Here is a 10,772-nt window from a genome sequence, read left to right on the forward strand (position 1 = left end):
AACCACACTGTCCTCTTCATGACTTGGCCTTCTGGCCAGGTCATTCAATGCGCCCCCTTTTCAGGGTGTAGTCCTTCAAAGTCAGTCACTCCCACAGTGACCCAGGCAGTCTTCCAGTTCACTGCCCCACCAGTGCCACTTCCCCAGTGGCGGATTGGGGAGCTTGGGCCTGCCCTCTAGTCTGGGTTCCAGCCCAGGGACCCTACAACATGCTGCCAAGGTCTATACAGTCCTCAACCTTGCTGCTTACTCCCTGGGCTACTTCCTACCCAAGCACTCCTCTCTCTCTGGGGTTTGCTGGCCTTTCTACTCTCTCCTCCCAGGGAGTAACCGTGGGGTACTTGTCTCTATAGCTCCCAAACACACCTCTCTTCTCTCAGGGAATGACTGTAGACTACCTCACTGCAACCTCCTTCCTGCTATCAGCTCCCTGGCTTTATGGAAGCCTCGCCTTTTCCCACACAGGGGAGCTTCCCCTAATTAGGACTTTCTTCTCAGCCTTCAGCCTAATAGGTTAATTGGCCCTTCTGGTCTCCATTAGCCCCCATTAGCCCCTTCAGAGTGAACACCCCATCACACTCACTACCTCCATTAACCCTAACCCTTTCAGAGTGAGCACCCCATCACACTCACTACCTCAGTTTTCCCATCTTTAAAATGGGCGTGAGGATTAATGAGTTAATGCTTGCAAAGCATTCTGAAGATATAACACCTCTTGAAAGATGTAATTTCCTGCATGCTATTCTCCTCAAACTGTATACACAAGGGTTTGCTGGAAGAGCCACCAAGCTGGCTATGCCCAAGTCATCACTCGGACAGCTATTTAGTTGCCTGCATGAGATGGTAGTCTTAGGACAATTTCAGGAAGTTGGTGAGACAGTGTGGGGAAAGCTCTCACTGATGCTGTTTGTTCTGCTGATAGTTCACTTGAGGCAATCAAGTATCTTGCAAGAGCAATAGTGAATGCTGAATGTTACTGAAATTTACATGCATGTATTGGGTGGACTTCTGAGAAGCTTCCATCGTCACTGAAACTGGGAAGCACAATGAGACAACTGTAGCCATGGGCCCATATACACTGCAGTTGTAGCCAAGTCAAGGGACCAGGTTACAACACACTCCCAGTTTTTAATGTAGATGGGACCACAACTATATTGCACAAGGAAATAAAATCCTTGGGCATGTCCAAGGCATTAGCACAGCTCAAGGACAGCCCAGCCCATCTAGACTACACAATGGAACCATATTGTAACCACACTGGGGACAGATATATGATGACTCAGTTGTGCTCCTAGTGTAGATGAGGCATAAGATAAGGCTGTGCTCGTCTTAGAGGGCCTGAGGTATCCCCAAAAAATCACTTAAATTATTATTTATTACTATTAGTTTGGTTTCTGGTATGTATTTTTATTTGTTGTCAGTGTGTATTGCTAGTAGATACATTTAATAAGTGCAATGATTCTGAAGACCAAATCTTCATGAGAACATTCCTAGACATTTAAAAAGTGACTTAAAGATATTTTGGATCTATTCACTGATCAACAGCCTCTTGTTTGTCGTAGCTGAATGTCCAAATTTCGCAGCTGTTTCAGAAACCCTCGATTGGGTGAAATCCATCGATGTTCCTTCACTGCTTTGATGGCTTTGACTAACGGGAGGTGATGATTTATCATGAGGTATGCCAACACCAAAGAAGCTGACCTGCTTATTCCAACCGCACAGTGCACCAAAATTTTAGCTGGTAAGAGAAAATGAAAGCAAGTTATGGCCATGGAAGATCAGCAATATGTCAGATTAAGTTTAAATTAAAGGGGAGAAAAAATCCCCGAGACTCTGAACAGAGTAGTTAGGTTAACAAGTTTGATTTTTAACCCTGGTATATACATCATATCAACTGCTAATACTTTTGTGAGCAGGACTCCAGATTAATACTTATTCATACTTGATATCTCTTTTTGATAAGATTACAAGTTTGGTTGATAAAGGTAATAGTGTTGATGTAATATACTTAGATTTCTGCAAGGTGTTTGACTTGGTATCACATGGCATTTTGATTTAAAAAAACCCAAGAATGATATAAAATTAACCTGGCACCCATTAAATGGATTAAAACTGGCTTCTGCTAGCTCTCAAAATGTAATTGTAAGTGGGGAATTGTCACTGTGTGGGTGTGTTTTCAGTGGGGTCCCACAGGCATCTGTTGTTTGCCATATTGCTATTTAACATTTTTTATCCATGACCTGGAAGAAAACATAAAATCATCACTGATAAAGTTTGCAGATTACACAAAAATTGGAGTGGTAAATAATGAAGAGGACAGGTCACTGATTTAGAGCGATTTTGATCGCTTGGTAAATTGGGGCTTAAGCAAACAGCATGCATTTTATTATGGCTAAATGTAAATATATACATCTAGGAACAAAGAATGTAGGCCATGCTTACTTGAAATCAATGGTGGCTACCCCTATAAATAAGGGTAGTAGGATTGGGCCTGGATGGATGGAGAAAACACAAATTAATAATAAGATAAATAAGAGGTTTATTGCCACCAGCTGAGGATCTGCCCTTTGTGGGCCGTTGTTAATTGTTATTCTGTTGCGGTAGTGCCTAGGGACCCAGCCCATTTATTCTAGGCACTGTACAAAGAGGTTATTCACTAGATTTTGTACAATGCATTGAAGGTTTCTGTAGTGTGGAGTGTTATCCTTCATGGCCCAATCCTGCAGCCCTTAGTCGTGCTGGAGAATTTCTTAGCAATGAATGAGAGTTCTCACAGGAGTAAGGGCTATCGGATAAGGCTGTCTGTCTTTTTACACATTTGTGTTGATTTAAAAATGCATTTTTACAATATATAACAGCACACTGAGACAACAGACCAGCTAAGGCTGAATGCAAGCATGACTAGTAAAAATAAATAAGCAAAACACAGGGGCGGCACACAATGCACAATCAACCTGTGGAACTTATTGTCAGGGGATGTGGTGAAGGCCAAAACTATAACCAGATTAAAAAAAGAACTAGATAAGTTCATAGAGGATAAATCCATCAATGGCTATTAGCCAAGATAGTCAGGGATGCAACCCCATGGTCTGGGTGTCCCTAGCCTCTGACTGCCACAAGCTGGGAGTGGACAACAGGGAATAGATCGCTCTATGATTGCCTGTTCTGTTCATTCCCTCTGAAGCACCTGGCATTTGCCACTGTCTGAAGCCAGGATACTGGGATAGATGGACCATTGGTCTGACCCACTATGGCTGTTCTTATCCCTCTTGGACCATGTCTATGAGCTTTTCATACAGAAAATGAATACATCAGGCCAAAACACCCATCAGGGATGGTCCAGACAATATTTAGTCCTGCCATGAGTGCAGGGAACTGAACTAGATGACCTCTCAAGGTCCTTCCTGTCCTAGGATTCTATGAAATCACATTACAGAATAATAGAAAACAGGGCTACCTTTGTAAATGTCGTTTAGCTATGCATCCTTATACTTTCCCCCTCTTTTCCTCTTTCTTGTCCTACCCTCATATGTTCTTTTTATATCCTGTAGCATTGCTTCTTTGCTCTCATCAGGATTCATGGTGTCAGTAATTCATATACATTTTAAATATTCATTTTTCCTCTTCTAGATTCAGCTTTTCTTCCCAGCTATTTTCACCTTGATTTTTCTCTCCTTTCTTTTCTACCCCAATCTCTCCTCGCTCTTTCTATTGTGAGTTTGGTCTTTTTTTCTCCCCTCCACTTCTCTGCATCCTCCCTTGATTCTTTTGAGATACTGGGGCTTGGAAGGAAGAAGTGCTAAGCACCGGTTGCGCTCACGCTCCAAAGAGTGGGTAGTGAGTGCTCCAGAGAGTGAGCAGGTGACCATGAGTTAGTGGGTATCACCCTCCAGATGTGGTTGAATTGACCAAACTTGTGGGACCAACCAGGCAGAATAGCATGTAATCTAAAAGCAAACTGAATGGCAATGATTTCATACCTCCTGATGTGTTCAAGGCTTTATGTATAAACTCTGCTGCAGAGAAAAAGTATTGGCTTATGTCGAAGTCTGGAAGGTCATAGGCTGGTACGCCATAGTAATCAATGGTAGTGCCATAAAAGTCTTGGCCTCCTTGACATAACATTGTGCCATGGGCAGCATTTAAAACATGGGTAATGCCCATCTTCCATAAACCAAATCTGTTGTGAGCTGTAACTCTAAGGAAAAGACAAACATAAACATGTAAATTTGCAGAGATATTTACAAAGCCGGAAATCTTTTGTGGTTGCATTTTCTAGGGCAGAAATTAAGGCATTGTTTCTCCTGACTACACAGCAAATAACTACCCAATCATAATTTTATCCAGAATAGATTTCAAGGACTGCACTGTTCAAACCTTCATGAAATAACAAAACCAAGAACTGCCTCAGTGCAATATTCATAAGCCATGCTCACAATAAACAGGAGCACCAGAATTGTAGCAGTCTGAAAGAGGCAAAAAGTACTGTAGTGCTCTTAAATTCTACCAAACCAGTCCATAAAGTTATACTTACAGGTCTCCTAAGAAGAGGTTAGGCCATACTTCATCAGTGTGGTTACAAGAAGATTGCCCAGTATTCAAAAGCTGCTCTATGTCTTTAATTGTAGGGACTTCAGCTGTACATGTCTCAGAACCTACAGGGTCCTTTGCGAGCAACACATCCCCTTCAGCCATTGTCATTAAGACAGAAACTTTGCTCTCGGAAATCTGAGAAATTGAATCAATGCTGCCTTGTTTACTTGAATTTTGCCAACATTCCCAGCTGTCATTTTTCATTCGTGGAGACTCGTGGCAACAGGTGCTGATCAGCAGCATGGTAATATCCCGTTTAACATACTGTAAAAGAAACGCAGTAGCCCTATCGTCTGAGACAGCCATTAAATGATCAACAGCACAAAAAAGCAAAGGCTAATCAGTGCAATTATCATTTAAAGTAGGGAACATATTTTAAGCCACAGTGAGCCAAAGAAGAGTATATTTGTCTTTGGTGATTTGTCTGATTTCCCCATCTGGAGCACCACTTCCCTCCGGGCTGTCTTGTTCTCCTCTCTCACAACAGAATGAGGCCCCTGTCAGGTGCCAGAAACCCCTTCCTCCCAGTGGGCTGCTGGTCTCATTCTCCCCACCATCCCTAGCTTCTTGTACAGCCCCTCTCTGGATACACTGACATTTTTTCCCATACCAGAGTTCAACTTCTGATACAACCCACCTTCCCCTGCTGGTTGTCAGCCTAAAAGACTTACTTGTCAGGCATTGACAGCGGGGGTAAATGGGTTGTATTGGGATGGCAGGTCAGAGGTCGAGGTCAGGTGAGTCTGGAAGATCACTGCTAGCATGATTCTTAACCTGCTATGCTCTCAGCAGCCACAAACGCTCTCCTCCCCCAATCCCCCCAATCCTAGTAAGTTTACCAGGACCCAGGCACTCGAACACCCAAGAATTAGCCACTTAAATATTAACATTAAAAAGACCAACCTTGAACGGTGCTCATCTTGTTTAATTTTTTCAACTAAAAAATGCATCCCAGATACAACCAAAATTGTCCTGCCCCTTCCACAGAGGTAGCGATGTCATAGTCTTGAGCCGGGGACTTTAAACTTGTGTGCACACGCTAGCTCCCTGCTTGCAATATTCCCATCTCCCAAGACAGACCTGCCATTATGCACTATGAAATCGCAAACATAGCAGCTGCCATTAAAGACATGTAGCCCTATATTAAGTGGTTAAAAAGCCTGGTGAAGAACAAACCTTCCAGACAGTCACATTAATAATTTTCCCCAAGATACGCAGAGGCTATTTCAAGCGTAACTGCTAAAAAGCCATACACACAGCTCAAGAGGTTCCAATGACATGGTAAGCATAAGGATGACTGTTGTGTGGATTATGATGTCACTAGATATTACCCATGCTCTCGTGCTTTGGAGTGGCTCACTGAATGAACTATTGACTTTCCATCTTTGGGGAAAAAATCTGAGTTTAAATGTGTCATGTTTCATATTCTTTTAGTTATAAGTATAGTTTATCAGTAAATCATATCTGCCATAGGATTATATGACCAGCATTTTTGTTGAAGAGAGGACCAGGGATAAACTGGGATACAAAGTTGCATAGGTGAAATTTACCAGTCCTGGGTTATATTCTCATCAGGATGTATGGAGATAACTCCCACTGGGCTAGAATGTAATCTTACAATCTCCTCTGAATCAGGGGCATGTGGCCTTGCAAAAGTCAATGTGTCTCTCGAACAGAATTTTGTCTAAACATAATGGCACAAAGCCTGAACTCCTTATTCAGCTACAGAACTTTCATTGATTTCCATGACAACTTTGCTTGAGTAAGAACCGAAGGCCACACTGCTCCTTCCAGTGGAAAAACCTGTGGGTGGAAAACTGTGAACCTAAGCTAAATGATGGTGAGGTTTGATCTCCAGACCCCACAGACCCATGGGATCCACTCTAGAGCAGGGCCGTCTGCACAGAAACTTTGCAGCTCCACACTATCTCCTCTCCCCCTACCATTGTCTGTAAACATGGCTTTGGTGGAGCTTCCCCTGCCAACAGCTTTCCTTGGAACTCTCTTAAAGGGGTAGGAGCATTTACAGTCTAAAGGAGTTCCTTCAAATACTGCTCCTAGGAGACATAATCCAGCTAGTGCTGCCAACTCTCAAGAAGTAAGAACATGTTGAAATAATGGTACGAAGTATTAAACTGAGTTTGTTTTAAAAGTTTGTTCGGGACTATTTTCAGACTTTAAGCTCTTGGAGCAGGAATCATGGGCTTGATTGTAAGCTGCCTTTCTCCCCGTATACTCCTTTTAAATCTTGGCGGAGTAGGTGTAAAATACTACCATTCTGAAATGGTGCCCCAATAAAGAGAGAGAGTAGTTTCCCATGAATTCGGAACATTTTGGGATCCTACATCAGTTCTGAATAAGCGACATTGCTCAGGAATTTGGGACAGTCCCTTAAAATTTGAGATGGATGGCAACTCTAAACCTGTCCCAATGTGATGAAACAAATAGAGCTAGAACAGTGGAAACTTACACTAATAGTAGAGTAGGCAAAAGTTTAAGGGCAGCCTTTTTTTAAAATCTGAAAACAGCTTCATTTTCAGTTGGAACAGAGGAATGACTCATTTGGGAACACCTAATAAATCACATCCATTTAATTCAATGAATTGTTCTCTTGTGATTACAGTGTAGGTGATACTATGGGCAGTAATCTAAACCAAATATTGTGATAAAACAGGGGGTGACACTGAAACTCCTGAATCCTCAGAATAGCCACTTATCACCAAATATTCAACTTGCTTTTTTCCCCCATTTACACTATTTTCCAAAGATTTCAGTCCAGTACATCTGCTGTGAAAAATGACCTACCATTTTTTGCCATGACAGACAGCCACCATATTCTCATTACTAATCCCATTAGCTCTTACCCATCCAGCCCCTTTTCTTCCAGCCCGTAACTTCTGTTTATGGGAGTCAGAAAGAGGCAGTAGCTGGATGGTAGCAATAGCAGTGTTGTGCTTTTCCGTTAACTACAGAGATTTAAAAAACTAAAACTGGTCAGTACTTTGATGAAAGATCACCAAAATAAAATGGAATGTATGGAGCAAATGTATTCTTGTGCACCAGATTGTTGCTTACAGTTTTCATGTAGGACTACAACACTACGACCCCCCACCCCAAAAAAAGGGGGGGGGCAAGCAGATTCATCTTCAGTTAGTTAGCCCTGCTAGTTTTGGATGCATAGTTACCAGGTTTAGTTTCTTTGCTGGAACAGAATCTTCACAAGCCAGGAGAATCCTTAATTTGTTCTTTATTCAACTGGGGCCTGTATTGTTGTATATGTTCTTATTCTGGTTTTTTTTTTTTTTTTTTTTTTGAGACATACTCATTTCAAATGATTGTACTGACTTTTAATAGTATTACTTATTTTATGAATGTATGAAAGTATTAAAAATACCCTTTAAATTTACATGTCCCATTTGGTATCACTACATGTATATTGTGACCCTATTGTAAAATATAAGTAGGGAGATTTAAGATTGTAACTCAGGGTAGGTCATGCCTGACTAATCTAATCGCCTTCTATGATGAGATTACTGGTTCTGTGGATGAAGGGAAAGCAGTGGATGTATTGTTTCTTGACTTTAGCAAAGCTTTTGACACGGTCTCCCACAGTATTCTTGTCAGCAAGTTAAAGAAGTATGGGCTGGATGAATGCACTATAAGATGGGTAGAAAGTTGGCTAGATTGTCGGGCTCAACGGGTAGTGATCAATGGCTCCATGTCTAGTTGGCAGCCGGTGTCAAGTGGAGTGCCCCAGGGGTCGGTCCTGGGGCCGGTTTTGTTCAATATCTTCATAAATGATCTGGAGGATGGTGTGGATTGCACTCTCAGCACATTTGCGGATGATACTAAACTGGGAGGAGTGGTAGATGCGCTGGAGGGCAGGGATAGGATACAGAGGGACCTAGACAAATTGGAGGATTGGGCCAAAAGAAATCTGATGAGGTTCAATAAGGATAAGTGCAGGGTCCTGCACTTAGGACGGAAGAACCCAATGCACCGCTACAGACTAGGGACCGAATGGCTCGGCAGCAGTTCTGCGGAAAAGGACCTAGGGGTTACAGTGGACGAGAAGCTGGATATGAGTCAGCAGTGTGCCCTTGTTGCCAAGAAGGCCAATGGCATTTTGGGATGTATAAGTAGGGGCATAGCGAGCAGATCGAGGGACGTGATCGTTCCCCTCTATTCGACATTGGTGAGGCCTCATCTGGAGTACTGTGTCCAGTTTTGGGCCCCACACTACAAGAAGGATGTGAAAAAATTAGAAAACGTCCAGCAGAGGGCAACAAAAATGATGAGGGGGCTGGAACACATGACTTATGAGGGGAGGCTGAGGGAACCGGGATTGTTTAGTCTGCGGAAGAGAAGAATGAGGGGGGATTTAACAGCTGCTTTCAACTACCTGAGAGGTGGTTCCAGAGAGGATGGTTCTAGACTATTCTCAGTGGTAGAAAAGGACAGGACAAGGAGTAATGGTCTCAAGTTGCAGTGGGGGAGGTTTAGGTTGGATATTAGGAAAAACTTTTTCACTAGGAGGGTGGTGAAACACTGGAATGCGTTACCTAGGGAGGTGGTAGAATCTCCTTCCTTAGAAGTTTTTAAGGTCAGGCTTGACAAAGCCCTGGCTGGGATGATTTGATTGGGGATTGGTCCTGTTTTGAGCAGGGGGTTGGACTAGATGACCTCCTGAGGTCCCTTCCAACCCTGATATTCTATGATTCTATGATTGCTATGGGAACCTTAATTCTGAATTTCCTAATTTAAAACCCTGAACCTTAACATTGGCCTAATATAACACTGCATATCAGCGATTTTGCTTTTAATATAAAGCTCTACCCCATAATTAAAACTAGTAATTGTTTTAAACAGCTGTAGTATAGCATTTGGTTTAAATTCTTAGGCTGACACACCTACATTGCCACAACATGTCAAGCTCAGTTATATCCATCAAGTCACTTCATGTGGCATGAAGTGACATAACATGAAATGACTGAATGAGGTTTGTTGGAAACTGCTGTTAAATAAAGCACGAAATGTTTAGCTCAATCTTTTAAAAATACACCAAATTTAAGCAGGCAGAGGCAGCCTCTAATTTTGAAATTTAATGACTAAATTACAGTTACATTTAGGAAAAAAAGTATCGAATTGTGATATTTATCACTTTTCTACACAGTAATTTGGCAGTTCATGAAAATAGCTGTTAAACAATGAAACAAGGGAGAATAACACCACCATTACCAGTGAAAATTCACAATAAAACCCAATGGCCTAGGTTCTCCCCAGTGGTTTGTGCCAGGCCAGCAGTGCAGAACAGCCCTAAAGCCAGCATAACCAGCTGCAGGGCCAGCATAGATGTTTCTCTGTTACCCCTATCCCTATGGCTGGTATAAGGTGCATGGCCACAGTTCTGCCCCCTTAAAATCCAGAGCTGCTGTAACAGCACCTTGGGGCCTGTAATCAGGTGCTGGTCCTGGGCCACATGCACACATCGCTGCATCTGTTCCAAGATTTAACTCTTTAATTTAAGGGGTCTAAGTTCAGGGAGCACATGACAGGGGTCATGTGACTGCAGGTTGCAAGAGATGCCAGCTATAACTAGAGACAGTTTACCCATAGTAGAGAAAGACCCAGGGACAGGAAAAGACCTGGGAGGGTCTTTGGATACTCTCCATAGTATGTATTCTCTTCCCTTCATCGCTGGTAGAAAGTGGAAAAGGATCTATGCCTTAGTGTTTTGTATTTTTTTGAGCCTTTTAATCTTCTGTTTGATTAATAAGCTTGCCCTAAGGACAGGAGCATGTGGAGTTTTTTTGACTGCCCCAGATGCTGAATATGCCTACTGGGATACAGAGTCACTGGCAGCCAACAGAATTTGGAATCACCTACAGCCTACTCTAACTTATTATGCTAGGAACTGGACCAGAACAGTGCACAGCTGAACCAGAATCTAGGAGGCATATGCGTGGCTTAGCTGTTTTTGTTGTTTGTTTGCTTTTTGTTGGGGTTTATTTGTTCTTCCTCTAACACACTGTTCTCTAAATTTCATCACAGAACCTTCAGCCCCATCCTCACAGGTATGTTCTTAAATTATATGGAAGTTTGGGAGGTGGGCCCTCTTGCTGCATTTAGGGGCTATCTCACTTCTGTCTTTTGGCCCCCTTACTTCTCACTACTGTTTA

The 10,772-nt window shown here is 42.5% G+C and overlaps 1 protein-coding gene across 1 annotated transcript; it reads right to left on the reverse strand.

Annotated features, from left to right (window-relative positions):
• Positions 1 to 1,447: 1,447 nt before the first annotated feature.
• Positions 1,448 to 4,919, reverse strand: LOC102947330 (dual specificity protein phosphatase 13). Its single transcript, XM_007067523.3, has 3 exons — positions 4,535 to 4,919; positions 3,981 to 4,198; positions 1,448 to 1,738 (listed from the first exon to the last, which is right to left on the reverse strand). Exons 1-3 carry the CDS (start codon positions 4,897 to 4,899, stop codon positions 1,539 to 1,541), a joined length of 783 nt encoding a protein of 260 aa, XP_007067585.2. The 5' UTR covers positions 4,900 to 4,919; the 3' UTR covers positions 1,448 to 1,538.
• Positions 4,920 to 10,772: the final 5,853 nt, after the last annotated feature.

This window comes from Chelonia mydas, chromosome 7, assembly GCF_015237465.2.
Source record: "Chelonia mydas isolate rCheMyd1 chromosome 7, rCheMyd1.pri.v2, whole genome shotgun sequence".
Classification (NCBI taxonomy): Eukaryota; Metazoa; Chordata; order Testudines; family Cheloniidae; genus Chelonia; species Chelonia mydas.